This window comes from Poromitra crassiceps (genome assembly GCF_964638095.1).
Source record: "Poromitra crassiceps genome assembly, chromosome: 18".
Taxonomy (NCBI): Eukaryota; Metazoa; Chordata; class Actinopteri; order Beryciformes; family Melamphaidae; genus Poromitra; species Poromitra crassiceps.
Genome location: NC_139636.1, coordinates 2,056,080 through 2,071,779, shown reverse-complemented (window position 1 = coordinate 2,071,779; position 15,700 = coordinate 2,056,080). Strand labels below are relative to the sequence as shown.

Below are 15,700 nucleotides of genomic sequence, written 5' to 3'. Positions count from 1 at the left end.
ATGAGCTGACACCGGTCTGCTAAAAATGTTTCTTACCAATGTAAGTATTTCTCCTCCAAAATGCCATCTTCTCATGAAGCCTCCAGTGCTGCAGAAGGGTTTCTCTAAAAGACAGAAGTACGGTTTCACCATACAGTGAATAGAATAATAGTTTGCCGTAGGCTAGCTGTTCTAACACAGCACATGTTCTAGCACATTCAATTAAACCGGTATGATGTAAACACTGAGTTCCCTGGTGAATGTCTCCTTAAGGTGGGTTAATGAAATTGAAAACTGAGGCGATTATACTTTTCTGTCCAGAAGAAATCGTAGTTTTTTCCTCCTAGATGTACATTACAGTGAATGTTATCTTATCATGTAGGCTACATGCCTTCTACACATAGGTTAGCGCACCTGAGCGAAAGGCAAAACTTTAAGCATTAGTCAATTTAAAAGCAGACTTGATGCTGTAGCGTTGGCAACTCTGTGAAAATGCTGTTTGTATGATCATCAATTAGGCTATAATAAATTTGTGTATCTGTGGTGAACAGTTACAGTAGCCTAGAACAAATATCAACACACTCACCGACAGCATTATCCATACAGCGAGGTTTCCGGAGATACGAGTGTCCCCTCTCTCTCTCTCTCTCTCTCTCTCTCTCTCTCTCTCTCTCTCTCTCTCTCTCTCTCTCTCTCTCTCTCTCTCTCTCTCTCTCTCTCTCTCTCTCTCTCTCTCTCTCTCTCTCTCTCTCTCTCTCTCTCTCTCTCTCTCTCTCTCTCTCTCTCTCGCAATTCAATTACATTCAAATGGGCTTTATTGGCAACATACGTAACGTAGCCAATAGCCGTAACGTGTAAAATGAAAACCAAAAACGATTAAATCAAATCGAATTTGCCATAGGTTACTTACTGTAGCCTATTGTATTTTTATTCACATAGGATTCGCCAAGGACTGGCTAGAAGGAACTTGAACTTGAACCTGAAAAAATAAAAAAATAAAAAATAAAATAAAAATAAAAAAATATATAAATGGCAAATGAATATGAGCATATAACCAGGTAGACTTAAAAATAATTGATAGCCCTCACAGACAAGTGTATTGCGCCCTCCTCTGGGAACAAAATGCAACTACACCTCTAAATGAAATGATTTAGTAGCCCTACACCAGTCATTCTTCCTTCCTGGTCTGTCTCCTCTAATCTGTGACTCTTCCCTCCATTTACACTAGGCTAGGCTAGAGGGGATTTAGAAGTTGGTATACTCAATGCAGACTGACACCACTGCCATATGAGAATAGTTTCATTTCATGTTTACTGTCCTACTCTGCCTTGTCATTTGCTTCGAGAAATGTGAAACTGCCCTGGGGAAAAGTTGAATTATATTGTAGCGAATCAGCAGTACACATACAGGGGTGAGCATTGGTAGTGTCTCAACTACAGATAGGAACTGATGTGTGGGAGTGTTGTATTGGGGAACACTATGCTGTGGGAATACTTCCGGGAAAGACTGCGCGTCAGTCTCCACACACTGCTACAAGAGAAGGTTGCTAGTTATGAGCGTGACAACCGCTGAGAGTTGTAATATAACTAACAGAGAATAAAGAACCTTGTACCAACAAGAAGCCTCTGCCTCATGACTTACCAGGAACGTTACACTGGCGTCAGAAGTTTAAACGGTGAATATTGCCTCCAGATTCGGCGAAATGGTTAACAAGTTCCTGAAGAAAGAGCGCAAACGACTCAATCGAGGAGCGGGAAAAACAGCAGAAAGCCTGGGGTTGGTGAAGATAAGATCCGGACTAGACAGCGCTATCACCGTAGCCACGGAAGCTATCCCGCGGCTCAAGGGAGCTAGCAGGCAAGCTAGCGGAGCGGGAGAAGGAGCGGAGGAACCGGGGCCGGTGAGGGTGAAGATCGAGCGGGTTGACATTGCCGCTGTAGCCATGGAGGCTGTGCCACAGCCCAGCGGAGCTAGCCTGCGGGCCGAGGACAAAGACGGGACACGGGTCGAGGCGACAAAGGACAGCGGGCGGCGAGGAAGAAAGGAAATCACCCCGCCAAAATTCAACAGTAAAGGCGAGTGGGAGGCATACTGCAAGCAGTTTGAAGAGGCTGCAGAATGGAATGGCTGGACGAGAAGGGAGAGAGCCAGCCACCTCGTGATGGCCCTCGAGGGCGAGGCTACGGTGTGCGTGTCGGCCATAGCTGATACAAAGGACTTGGATGTGGTGATGGGGGTCCTGCGGAGACGCTTCGGCCGATGTGAGGAGCAGGCCATCGTAGCCGCGGAACTGTGTAACAGACGCAGACGGCAGGGTGAGTCGCTGCGTGCACTGGCAACGGACATTGAGACTCTCAGCCGGCGCGCATACAGCCAGCTACCGACGGAGGCGCTGGATGGGTTAGCCCTAAGCTACTTTGTCCAGGCCATCGAGCCACGGAGTCTAAGCCAGAAGGTAACGCTGGGACACCCGAAAACATTGGGAGCAGCGCTGGGGTTGGCGCTGGAGATAGAGACAGTAGAAGGCTGGGACAAGAGCAGCGGCATAATGGAGGCCGCCCCAGTGGTGAGAATGGCAGCGGAGAGCCAGCTACAAGAAGAGCCAGCGTGGAAGACGGCCTTGGCAGAGCAAAGCAACACGGTGAAAGAGCAAGGCAACAGGGTGAAAGAACTGTCCGAGTCAGTACAACAGCTGACAGAACAACTGCTCCGCAGAGCGACCCTGCAGCCCAACCCCGCTCGGCAGCCCACCCAGCGGAACAACAGCTGGGCCCGAGGGAGCATAATCTGCTGGGGATGTGGACGCCCCGGGCATCGGGAAGCAGACTGCCACCGGAGAGCGTGGAACCAGGGAAACGGCACAGGGCCCGTCCAGATGGGACGAGACGGGTCTACGATGCCACAGTCCCCGTAGCCACGTCATCGCAGGAAGGAGCCCACCGACAGCAACGGGGAGGTGGGGCTCCGCCGGGCCCCAAAGTAGACGACATCGCCGGAGCTGTCAACATGCAGAGCGGGCCGCGCGTGATGAACGGCTGCCATGTTCCAGTCTACCTACAGGGGAGATACTGCGCCGCCCTGGTGGACACGGGGTGTACGGCAACGCTGGTGAACGTCAACATGATGCCCGAGGGGACGCGCCTGGAGCAGCCAGCAGCACAACTGCTAAGAACAGTATCCGGTGAGTTGATGCCAATGAGGGGGAGGGGACACGTAATGATAACAGTGGGGGGACAGACAGTGGACTTTCCGGTGTGGGTGGTAGAAATGACGGGACCCTGCATCCTGGGGGAAGACTACTTAACGCTAAACAAATGCACAGTAGACCTAGGAAAAAGCACATTGACATTTGCAGGGGGGCCAGTAGTCCAGATGGGCCACCCTCCCACCGTTCCAGAGGAGAGAGCTAATGTAAATAACATCACTGTATATCGCGTCACCGTAGTGCATGAGCCCCACCCAGCAGACCAAGCCCCTCCACAAAGCCCCGCCCCTAGCCCACCTCCAAACACTTGCCCTCAGCCAGCGCAACAGGCAGAGGGGGAGAGAGAGAGGTTAGAGATGCTCAGGGCGAGCGAAGGGTTAGAACCCCAGCAGAGCGATGAACTGTGGAGGGTACTAGAGGAATATAAAGACATTTTCGCCATGTCGGATGATGAGCTAGGCTGTACCCACCTGGTGGAACACGAAATAGACACTGAGGGGGCGCGACCCGTCAGGTCATATCCCCGTCGGGTCCCAGCAGCGAGGAGAGAGATAGCAAACGAAGCTGTAGAGAACATGCTGCGGGCGGGGATCATTGAGCCATCAGACAGCCCGTGGGCGTCAGGGGTAGTGCTGGTGAGAAAGAAAAATAGCCCCAAAATGCGATTTTGTGTAGACTATAGGGGGCTGAACAAAGTGACAAAAAAAGACGCATACCCGATGCCCATCATCGAGGAACTGTTAGACGCCGCGGGAGAGTCATCCTGGTTCTCATCCCTAGACCTCCGTAGCGGGTACTGGCAGGTGCCCCTCCGCGACGATGCCAAACAAAAGACCGCTTTCCGCACAGAGAAGGGGCTGTGGCAGTTTCGAGTACTCAGTTTCGGGCTGTGCAACGCACCAGCAACGTTCGAGAGGTTAATGGAGAAGCTGCTGGGAGACATTCCCCGATCCGAATGCGTCGTGTATTTAGATGACATCTTGACACACGGGGGCACGTTCCAGGCAGCAGTGGGGGCGTTACGAAAAGTCCTGCAGAAGATAGCAGAGGCGGGTCTAAAGTTACACCCAGACAAGTGCCACTTCCTGAAGAGGAGGGTGGAGTTCTTAGGGCATGGCATCGGCGCGGGGGGCATTTGCACCCTGGAAGAGAAGACTCAGGCGGTCATGGAGTGGCCCACCCCCAGAAACAAAGGCGAACTCGAGAGCTTCGTAGGGCTAGCCGCATACTACAGGAAATTCGTAAACGGGTTTTCTAAAATAGCGGAACCACTGTTCAGGCTAAAAGAGAAGAACGCAGACTTCCACTGGACGACAGAATGCCACCTAGCCTTCAAAGCCCTCAAGAAAGCGCTGACCGAGTCTCCGGTGCTTAGAGCACCAGACCCCGCCCTGCCGTTCCTACTAGACACTGATGCCAGCAACGGGGGTATGGGGGCCGTGCTGTCCCAGGCGGGGCCGGACGGGGAGCGGGTGGTGGCGTACTACAGCAAGACTTTCGATAAAGCAGAACGTAACTACTGCGTCACCCGCCGGGAGCTCCTCGCCGTAGTAGAAGCACTACGACACTTTAGATATTACCTCCTGGGGCAGCCGCGGTTCACCATACGGACCGACCACTCGGCGCTGCAGTGGCTGTGGTCCTTCCGAGAGCCGGAGGGGCAAGTGTGCCGCTGGTTAGAGAAAATGGCAGACTACAACTTCACGATAGAACACAGGGCAGGGGCGCGCCACGTCAACGCAGACGCCCTGTCACGACGACCCTGCGCAGAGAGAGGGTGTACGTACTGCGAAAAGAGAGAAGGAAGAGAGAGAGAGCTCCAAGAGGAAGCTAGGATCTGCCCTAACCACACGGGGGATGGACCAGTGTGCAAGACGCTGCGGGTGGCAGAGGCAGCGGATTGGAGGGGCCACCAAGAAAACGACAGGGAGCTGTCACCAGTACTGCAATGGGTAGAAGAGGGCCAGAAGCCGCCCTGGGAAGAGGTGGCAGGGGCCACCGACACAACCAAAGGGCTGTGGGCAGGGTTCGACACCCTGAGATTGAGTAGCGGAGTGCTGATGAAGTCCTGGAAGGAGCCAGCGACAGGAGAGCATAAGTGGCGGAAAGTAGTGCCGACGACGCTGAGGGAGGAGGTGTGCAGGAGCTGCCATGGAACTGTAGGGGCTGGGCACTTTGGGGTAAACAAAACCCTCCGTCGCATCAGACAAGGCTTTTATTGGGGGAGGATGGGGAGAGACGTACAGGACTTCTGTCGACGCTGCGACCTCTGCGCAGCGTACAAAGGCCCGTTAGACCAGTCTCGCGCCCCGCTCCAACAGCTAGCAGCAGGAGCCCCCATGGAGAGGGTAGCAGTAGACGTGATGGGACCTTTCCCACGCTCAGACAGTGGAAATAAATACGTCCTGGTCGCCATGGACTATTTCACAAAATGGCCAGAGGCGTACGCACTGCCCGACCAGGAGGCGGGGACGGTGGTCGACGCACTAGTAACCGGCATGTTCAGTAGGTTCGGAGCACCAGAGACCCCACACAGTGACCAAGGGAGAAACTTTGAGTCACGAGTGTTCGCCACCATGTGCGAGAAACTGAACATTAAAAAGACACGGACCACAGCATTGCACCCCCAGAGCGATGGCCTTGTAGAAAGATTCAATCGAACGCTGAAAAAGCAGTTGGCCATCCTCACGGAGGAACACCAGAAGGACTGGGACACGCACCTGCCTCTCATCCTCATGGCCTACAGATCTGCCACACAAGAGTCCACCTCCTGCACACCAGCTCTGCTCATGTTAGGTCGAGAACTGCGGACACCAGCAGAAATGGCGTTCGGCAAGCCACCAGATGCACTGGACGCTCCCCCAGGGCGAGAGTACGCCAGGAGGCTACAAGATCGCTTAGAGTCCGCTCACCACTTCGCTCTGGACCAGCTAGAGAAAGCAGGCATGAAACAAAAAAGAAATTATGACGTGAGGGCAAAGGGAAACCATTTCCAGGGGGGGGGAGTTGGTCTGGGTGTACACACCCCGGAGAAAAAAAGGGCGTAGCCCTAAACTGGACTGTCACTGGACAGGCCCATGCAGGGTCATGGAGAGAATGGGGGAGGTGGTGTACCGAGTGCAGATGCCACTTGGTGGCAAGAAGGTACTCCACCGAGACAGGTTGGCCCCATACCGGGGGGGGTGCACCTTTCCCCCAGATCTCGGCCGCCCGGCGGTTTCACCTAGACAGGCTGAAAGAAGGACTCTGTTTCCACAGAGACCATGACCGGGCGGGCCCCACTCAGGGACGTGAAAGCCCAGAGACACTGCAGGTGGGATCAGCCCCGCAGGCAGATTCACAGAGACTAACACGGCCACGGAGAGAGCCAAGGGCTCCAGGACACTTGGGGGACTTTGAGTTGTATTAAAAAAAAAAAAAAAAAAAAAAAAGGAGGAGATGGTGGTTGGAAATGTTGAAATGTTGTAACAGAAAGTAAAGGATGTGCATGACATGAGATATTGTGGGGGAGGAGATGTGGGAAAGTCTGAGATTGCAACATAAAATGTGGGTGAAAAAACAAAGAAGCTGTTAAAAAAAGATGCTGGGTGTGTTTTGGTACAAGGGGATGTGTGATGTGGTATCAACGTGGGCGTTGACCTTATTGTTGGGCGGGGAGTATGTAGCGAATCAGCAGTACACATACAGGGGTGAGCATTGGTAGTGTCTCAACTACAGATAGGAACTGATGTGTGGGAGTGTTGTATTGGGGAACACTATGCTGTGGGAATACTTCCGGGAAAGACTGAGCATGCGCGTCAGCTCCACACACTGCTACAAGAGAAGGTTGCTAGTTATGAGCGTGACAACCGCTGAGAGTTGTAATATAACTAATGGAGAATAAAGAACCTTGTACCAACAAGAAGCCTCTGCCTCATGACTTACCAGGAACGTTACAATATCAAGGACCAACAAATACATCCACATCGATGGCTCCCCATTTGATAAGACTTTGTCATCAGAACCACATCTGAGTAGATTTGGCAGTAGGTTATTTGTCTATTTGGGGAAGAAAGAAAAACGGTTCAATATTAAACTAATAAAATGACTTCTTATGTGATTTAAAATGTAATATGCTCCATCAGTCTGTGACTGAAAGCACCAGTGTAGTATAAGTAGGATGACAGCATAGCCTGTGACACAAAGTGTAGCCTAGAAACATGTCAACATATGTACATATAATTATTATTCATATGATCAAATGTTTCATGTCCTCTTAAAGTGGTGTTAACTGTCACAGTTTTAAAATGTGTGAATTTAGTCAAAAGCACAGCCTGCTAGATGAGTTCCTGCTCCCACAGGTCCCATTATAAATGTTGAAAAAAGTATAAAACATAAACTGCGATTTCTCAAACAGTACAAAAGATAAATTAAAGTTGAATTAAGGAGATAGGGCCATCTTACGCATTATCTTTGCTCGTTTCTAGCACTCATATTAATCTCCCTTTTTTATTTTCATTCCCACTGGGTCATTGAAACATGTCCTTTGATGATCCAGTGGTGATATGAGATACAGATCTTAAAACATATTTGACTATATTGAAATTTTAAAAATGATAAATGATAAATTGACAAAAAAATCGATTATTTAGACATTTCAAATGTATTCATGTTGTTTAGCAGACCCTGAAGGTGTTTTGTTGTTGTTTGTTTGTTGATTTATTTGTTTTACTTATTATTCTTTGAATTATTTCTTTTTATTTGTTGTACAATTTTATTTATTACAATAAAGTAAAAAAAAAAAGGCAGCCAAAGAACTCGCATAGAACCGAAGACTAATAGGTTGTTTCATAATATCAGCGCACACCAAATCCGCCATTTTGGCCTAAAGGAGACTCCTCTGATTGGCTGCCATTGTTCTGTGTTGTTGTCCCATTGGCGTTTTTCGGGCCAAAATGGCCGCAGCGCTAGTTTAAAAAAAAAGTAGACTTTTCTCTTCAATACTCTTTGTTGCAGCACAGGATCATGGACACGACTAAATACCAAAGGTGGAGCTAGTAGAAGTTCTGTAATCGAGCCAATCGTATGTATATCTGAGCCAAGTCGGTTGGTTGGGTCATTTGGGGTTTCACCAGGCTTGAACTGTACTGCCTGTTGAGGTAAGTAATGCAGGTCTTTTCCCACGGTATAATAGAGAACGAAATCTGAACATATGTTGTTTTCAATTGAGTCAAAAGTTCAAGTTACAGTGTTGTTACATGATGGAGTTGCGCAGTCTGCATGAATCTGCAACATTACTACGCAGTATGGACGGAGTAGTACTAGATTTATTTGGTTCTTTCAGAGTCAAATTGAAGTACAGACAGTAGCTAGGCGGCGGCCTAATACAGTGCCCCTCCTAAATTTGACTCAAGATAGAGTTATTGTAGCCTACTTGTCAAGTTACTAAAGTAAAGCATGTACTAAACTCAGGTGTTTAGTTATATTTTCAGCAATAAATTTGATCCTTTTGGACTGTACATAGTTTGCTGGATCCATATCCGCTCAAGTCATCCGTTTCTAAGGGTGGGTTCCTACTTGGCAGTTATGGGAAGTAGTGATCAAATTCAAGATATCATTCATTCCCCTCACTAGTAGAACACTTTTACTCAAGTTAAAGTAGGAGGAAAAGCAGGCTACATGCTTTTAAAAGCCACTCAGATAAGTGATCTTACTTACTTTCAGCCTGTTTGGACATGTATGTCCATTCACTCTGGTCTAACCAGTGGTGCATACAATAACAGAGGGGGAAAGTGCAATCCAGTCAATATGTTGTACTTATGACTGAATTGCACTTGCAATTGACTCTTGTTCTCTCCTGAGTATAACCTCTGTGTTGTATTAAAATCTCATGTGTATCTCACTTTGGATAACAGCGTCTGTGAATTGTAATTGTTGCTTAAACTGCTTTGTGTTTAGTGTGGGGGACAGAATGGCTGTGTTGCAACGCTTCAAGCAGTGCCACTCCACAGGCCTTGGTATGGCTCATCTTCACACAAGCAGCCGTGCCTCCGCCAGGCAGCATTACAAAATGCTGGTGCTTGGAGGAGGGAGTGGTGGGATAGCAATGAGCGCACGGATGAAGAGGAAGATGGGAGCTGAGAATGTGGCTGTTGTGGAGCCTAGTGAGGCAAGGATCCAGTCTTTATACGTTGCTATTATCAGTTATAGAATGAAATAGTTATGTGTTTTTAGATCGATTAAGCACTTATATTTGTATATTTGTCTTAGATGACAACAGAAATGCCACTTTAAGACCAGTGGTGGCATATTTAATGATGTTTTAAGAATGATCAGTATCAGCAACATACAGTACAGTGTACTGTATGTAATTTAATTTATATCATTTAACGCTTTAACGTCCCCCTCCCTCCAGATGCATTACTACCAGCCCATATGGACGCTGGTCGGTGCTGGTGCAAAAAGTGTGGCCTCCTCTGGTCGAACTACTGCGAGTGTCGTGCCGTCTGGAGTGAAGTGGGTGAAATCTAGAGTTCAGGAAATAAACCCAGACACAAATACTGTCCGCACAGACAATGGAATTGAAGTATGTTTACTTTAATTAACTGTAACATGATTGTGTCTATATTGAAGTTATAAAGTTGTTTTAGGGCAGGCAAATCCAAAGTCCGGCCCGGGCCCCTGATTTGAAGTGGCCGGGGCTTGTCTCTCAAAATATACTATATGTAAACAAGCAAGTTCAATTCACATTTTTTACATTCACCTTACGACGACAGCACTATCATACAGTTTGTAGACAAGGACCAAGTAGGAACAGCACAGGCAGAACTAATGTTTTCAGATGGTAAACAAAATCCTTACGAGTACAATTGTATGTGATTTTCTATGTTATTATTATTTTTTATAACCCTATGATGCGAGAAGCAGCTGGCACCCGGTATTTTCACATGATCTAATCTGGCCCGACTTCAGAAAAGTTTGGACACCCCTGTTTTAGGGCTTGGTCTAATGCTGAACGGGCAGCCATAGATTGGGATGGCACCGAGTGGTCATTTACAAATGAAACTGATTCTTCTTTAATGATATGATAATGGCTGGGCCCTCATAAACTCTCTTTCACCTGAACAGATCTCCTATGAGTATTTGATTGTGGCTCTGGGTTTACAACTCCATTATGAGAAGGTGATGTAATATTTTATTAGTAGTATAACTTTGTCCTTCGTCTCTGATAGAGACTATTGTACACAAACTCAGTTACATGATTAATTACATCTTAAAAAACTTACCCCCCATATATAGATCAAAGGACTGCCAGAGGCGTTTGAACATCCAAAGATTGGATCTAATTACTCAGTCCAAACTGTGGAGAAAACGTGGAATGCACTGCAGAACTTCAGAGAGGGAAATGCTGTGTTTTCTTTCCCAAACACCCCCGTGAAATGTGCTGGAGCTCCACAGAAGATAATGTACCTAACGGATGCTTTTCTCAGAAAGGTACCTTATTCTATTCATATTGAACAAATTTTACACTGGCAATGAACAGCTCCATTTTGAAATGGTGAGGTATAATTTGGAAATTTAACAAAGATATATATATATATTGTTACCTGTTCCTATAAGACAGGAAGAAGGACCAATGCCAATATCGTATACAACACGTCTCTCCCTGTGCTCTTTGGGATCAAGAAATATGCTGATGCATTGTGGGAAGTAGTTAGGAGCCGCGACCTACAGGTGAACCTCAGGCACAACCTCATTGAAGTCCGGGCAGATAAGCAAGAGGCGGTGTTTGAAAATCTCGACAATCCAGGCGAAACAAAAGTGTTTGAGGTATTTCCCATAAGCTGTGATTCTGCTCTTCCGCAATAAGTATGAAACAGTTTTGTACAACTGTGGCATGTAGTATGTAATATAACGCCTTTATAACATCCTTTTTTTTTTTTTATCCTTGTGCTCCTGTCTAAACGAACAAATTACGAGAAGAGATTTCAATGAATAACATTTCAAACATGATGTGATTCCTCATCAGTACGACATGCTCCATGTCACACCACCAATGGGCCCTAATTCGGTGCTTAAAGGGAGCCCATTGGCTGACGAGGCTGGCTGGCTGGACGTCAACAAAGAGACCCTCCAACATCAGAGGTATCCAAACGTGTTTGGGATCGGAGACTGCACCAACCTGCCCACGGCTAAAACAGCTGCTGCTGTGGGTGAGTGAGTGGGGATTGATGTTGCAACAAAGGAGTGCAATCACAGAATTTCAGCTCTTGCTCCTTTTGTAGTCGTCTGGTACTCTTGATTGTGTCACAACTCAGTGCCGCTTGTCCTAGGTCTCAAAGGCCACCAGCAGTTAAAGGAACACTCCGCCCATTTTCAAGCAGCTTTGTATCATTAGAACATCAGTAGTATATCAGAAAACTGTAAACGGTTTTGAAGTCTGTCATTTAATTTGACAGTTATTGAGTCAAATTAATAACTCATTAACTCAAATCAACTCTCAAACTGTAAACGGTTTTGAAGTCATTCATCTAGTTTGACAGTTATTGAGAGTTGATTTGAGTTAATGAGTTATTAATTTGAGTTAGTGTGGACCAGTGATGTCACTGGTCCACACTTTAACACTCAATAACTGTCAAATTAAATGACAGACTTCAAAACAGTTTACAGTTTTCTGATATACTACTGATGTTCTAATGATACAAAGCTGCTTGAAAATGGGCGGAGTGTTCCTTTAACAACAATGCTTGTTTGAGCAAACGTTATCATACATAGCCATGAATGATCACTCATCGGCGAGGGCAGGGCACATAGCTCTACCCCAGCGCTTGTATTTTCCCCGGGCAGTCTGGTCGTCTCTCTTCGGCACAGGTTCAGTTCAAGCAGAAAAGCCGTCGCCTCAGCACAGCTCTCCAGGACCCCGACAGCAAGGTCGATTGTGCTGATGTGTTAAAACACCACAACGTTACAAAAGCAACCTGACGGACGACTAACACACGTAACATACACTGAAGAATATCTACGGGGTTCGCTTCACGGTTACACAGTTAATTAGTTAGCTCAGTGGTTCTCAACCGGTGGTACGGGTACCACTGGTGGTACGCAGGGCTCCCTCCCTCTCATACTTGCATTATGGTGGTCATTTCTGAGGTGGTGCTTGGTGTAAAAAGGTAACTGAGGACCACTGAGTTAGGCCATTATCTTTAGTTTGAGGTCCAGCTTTACTCGGCATCCACGTGGCATTCTGCCCACCTCTCAAATGCCCTCAAGTCAGGCCTCAGCCAATCATATGACAAACATGGTGCCCACCCAATCAGACTGTGGCAATTGTGACGGAGTACTGTTCTCAGCCACAATGTTGCACAATAACTTATTTACACAACACTATAAAAAATACACTCCATCCTAGGTCAAAGTCTTTAACCCACTGACCGTATAAAAAATATATGAACGGAGTCACCCATTGGTTTTTGGACTCCCGTTTTGACGCCTAGATAAGGGAGTGTGGCCGTCGCCATCTTGGGGTTCTGCGCGAGATGGCACGAGACAGGTGCCATCTTTTTTTATATAACTCGCCCGTTTGGAGTAAAATAGACAATAGAAAAGGGGGTGATTGACAGGTCGCCTGTCCAGTGATCACGCAGCTTGCAGATCACGGACCAATAGCAGGCGGACCTGCGGCTCTGGGAAACCCCCATCTCACGTGAGCTGCGCAAGGACTTAACCCATTCCCTCCCACTCTGCTGATGACAAAACAAGATGGTGACTTCAACTCAAACCGGGAACCCAAAATCAATGGGATAGCTCTGTCCATATTTTTTAGGTCAGTGGTCCAAGCCCAAGCTTGCCGCCTGCTTTAACCCTAGACAAAGTACTGAAGGCAAGAGATGAAGCTCTGGTGCTTTTTAGACAACAGCATTTTAGCCTGTAAAAAAACGCCTCCTTGCACCAATGGGACAACAGCACAGAACCATGACAGCCAATCACAGGTAGTCTCCTTCAGGCCAAAATGGTGGATTTGCCGTGCACTGATGTTACAATGGAACAACCTATTAGCGTTTGGTTCTTATCAATGTAAGTTATTTGCCCTAGATGCCAAAATACCTGAATTGGTTTCATTTCCTGTCTGTTAACTGTGGGGAGAATGATGGGAGTTACCTGGCAACTTGGCATGCTGACATCCGGTCATAAACCAGTACTTATCACTTCAGGCACAATTGCATCACAATCTGATTGCAGTCAAGTTCAGCCCATTTTCATTCTATTCATGCATGCCAGGTATGTGATGCTAAATGTCTTGGTAGTGATTGTTGCTGCTTTCTGTTCATCAGTAGGTATGTGATGCTAAATGTCTTGGTAGTGATTGTTGCTGCTTTCTGTTCATCAGTAGGTATGCGATGCTAAATGTCTTGGTAGTGATTGTTGCTGCTTTCTGTTCAGTATGGAGGATGCTGGCACTCATTACGTGGCTCTGTCTTTTCATTCCCTAAAGAGAAAATAATGAATTGAAGGGAAAGAATGTGACATTGTTTATCGTTTTCAGCCGCACAGTCTGCTGTCTTACACAGAACTATTACCAAAGTGCTGAAAAATGACAAGCCAGATAAGAAGGTGAGTGGCAAACATAATTCTTGCTTGATTAACTGTGTGATTTTGAGGAATGTCACCATGTCTCTGTGGGAAATTCAATTCAGCTAATACTGTGCAAATATTGCAAATACATAACCAGGGTTCTCGCTGTTCACAGTATGATGGCTACACATCTTGTCCTTTGGTTACAAGCTACAATACAGTTATTCTGGCAGAGTTTGATTACAATGGACAACCACTGGAGACATTCCCCTTCGACCAAGGCAAGGAGAGCAGAATCATGTACCACATGAAAGCTGACCTGATGCCTCATATCTATTGGCAGGGGCTTCTCAAGTATGTATAACATTGATCCAAGACATGTCCCTCTGATAGTCAGTAGTAATGCCTTTCTCCACACCTCACACTGATTCACTTCTCTGTTTCTCTCTTCTTCTTTTGCATCAGGGGCCTGTGGGGTGGACCAGAACCCTTCAGGAAGCTCCTTCATCTTGGAATGAAATAAAAACATACAACTAGTAACTGCAAACAGTTATGAATGGGGCCGGACCGGCCAGATGTAATGTAAGAGGACAACGGATGTTTTAAACGTAAAAGAAGCATTTGGGAAGTCATGGCAAGTTATGAACTTAATAACTTATTGAGTTACTTGTGAAGTGTCTTGACCAGAGGATCACATGCCCGTCTGTCTGAAGGCATTTATTTGTTTGTGGCTCTGGGAAAGTGGAAAAAACGAAATCCCCCCAAACCGTATCTCTGAACTATCTCAAATCACACACATATTTAGCCTATTCTATGTGATCTCCTTTTGATAACTAATGTAATATTTTTTTCACTTCCATTCACTGAGCCTCCCCTGAAATGGCTTGGAGGCCACTTGGGGAGGCCTGCCTCCCACATTGAAAACCTCTGCTTTAGATTGAGTCATTTGTCATGGGACTGGCATGTGCCAGGTTTTGTGCATTTTCATTCATGGGAGGGCAGAGGGGGGCATCATCACATTAAATGCATCACTCTCTATCAATAGAAGATGGAGGATCCAAATCTGTAAAAACCTTAATATATTATAATTTTTTAGTTAACTGCCCTTTGCGCTACCAATTTACTATATGCCTCATTCTAAATTTTTTAGAATGACGCATATAGTAAATACACTTTTTCCTCCCTTTCTGCATATATGGAACTATGTTTTCCATAAACACGCAGACTACCATGATTTCTACTATAATTTAACAGTTTAGCCGATTCTTGTATACATAATTAAATGTCCTTACAGTAAACTGAGTTAATATATTCTATAGCCAAAATATCAGCAGTCAATCATTCATCCATCCATTATTGTTTTGTTATCATTGCACTTTAAAAAGTTGATTAACACTATTATAGTTTTAAAATAAACTGATTGTATAGACCTGGTCTGCTGTAAATATGCTATTGAAATCGAAACGGAAACCCAGAATGAAATAAATCACTATACATGTATAGTGTGTGTCTAAGTTTATAGTGGCCAGTATATGATATCACTATAATATCCATATATTTCTATAGAATATGAGATATGGTTTAGTTTTGCTGTGTTGTGTGTGTATTCTTATGAAATAAACATATGGCATTATTGTAGTTTTTTCTATTATTATTATAGGGACAGGTAATAATTATCACTGGAGATTCTCTAACTTGTCAAGAGAATCTCCAGTGATAATTACCTGTCCCTATAATAATAGCATTCTGGGATATAATTTAAATTGCTGTCATAGATATAGAATATTTAGAATCAGCCAAGAGCTCTAATCAAAGTACGCGTGGCTGTGGGCACATTCTTTCAGCATGTCCTCCTGAAACTTGTACTAGTGAGTGAGCTTGGAGTTTGAATGTAATGTAACACACACACAGCACTGGCCATTTTCCTGTTGAGTCCGCTCTGCTCTCCGCCACGTTCCTGTGCGT

General features: G+C 46.2%; 1 protein-coding gene across 2 annotated transcripts; it reads left to right on the top strand.

The window, feature by feature from the left end:
- The first annotated feature begins 9,131 nt into the window (after nt 1-9,131).
- Nucleotides 9,132-15,204, top strand: sqor (sulfide quinone oxidoreductase). Of its 2 annotated transcripts, none has more exons than XM_083654214.1 (9): nt 9,132-9,332; nt 9,579-9,749; nt 10,292-10,345; nt 10,463-10,657; nt 10,850-10,993; nt 11,193-11,376; nt 13,707-13,774; nt 13,911-14,089; nt 14,201-15,204. In XM_083654214.1, the coding sequence occupies exons 1-9, from the start codon at nt 9,135-9,137 to the stop codon at nt 14,256-14,258; spliced, it is 1,251 nt and encodes a 416-aa protein (XP_083510340.1). In that variant the 5' UTR covers nt 9,132-9,134; the 3' UTR covers nt 14,259-15,204. The 2 variants fall into 2 exon arrangements, with proteins under 2 accessions (XP_083510340.1, XP_083510339.1); XM_083654213.1 differs by having other exon boundaries at nt 10,784-10,993.
- The last annotated feature ends 496 nt before the right edge of the window (nt 15,205-15,700 follow it).

Bases quoted from the DNA above. Each gene is read 5' to 3' on its own strand.
- sqor (XM_083654213.1), top strand. From the start codon at position 9,135: ATGGCTGTGTTGCAACGCTTCAAGCAGTGCCACTCCACAGGCCTTGGT. The intron at 11,377-13,706 runs GTGAGTGAGTGG...TATCGTTTTCAG, and splicing joins TAAAACAGCTGCTGCTGTGG to CCGCACAGTCTGCTGTCTTA. The intron at 14,090-14,200 runs GTATGTATAACA...CTTTTGCATCAG, and splicing joins TATTGGCAGGGGCTTCTCAA to GGGCCTGTGGGGTGGACCAG.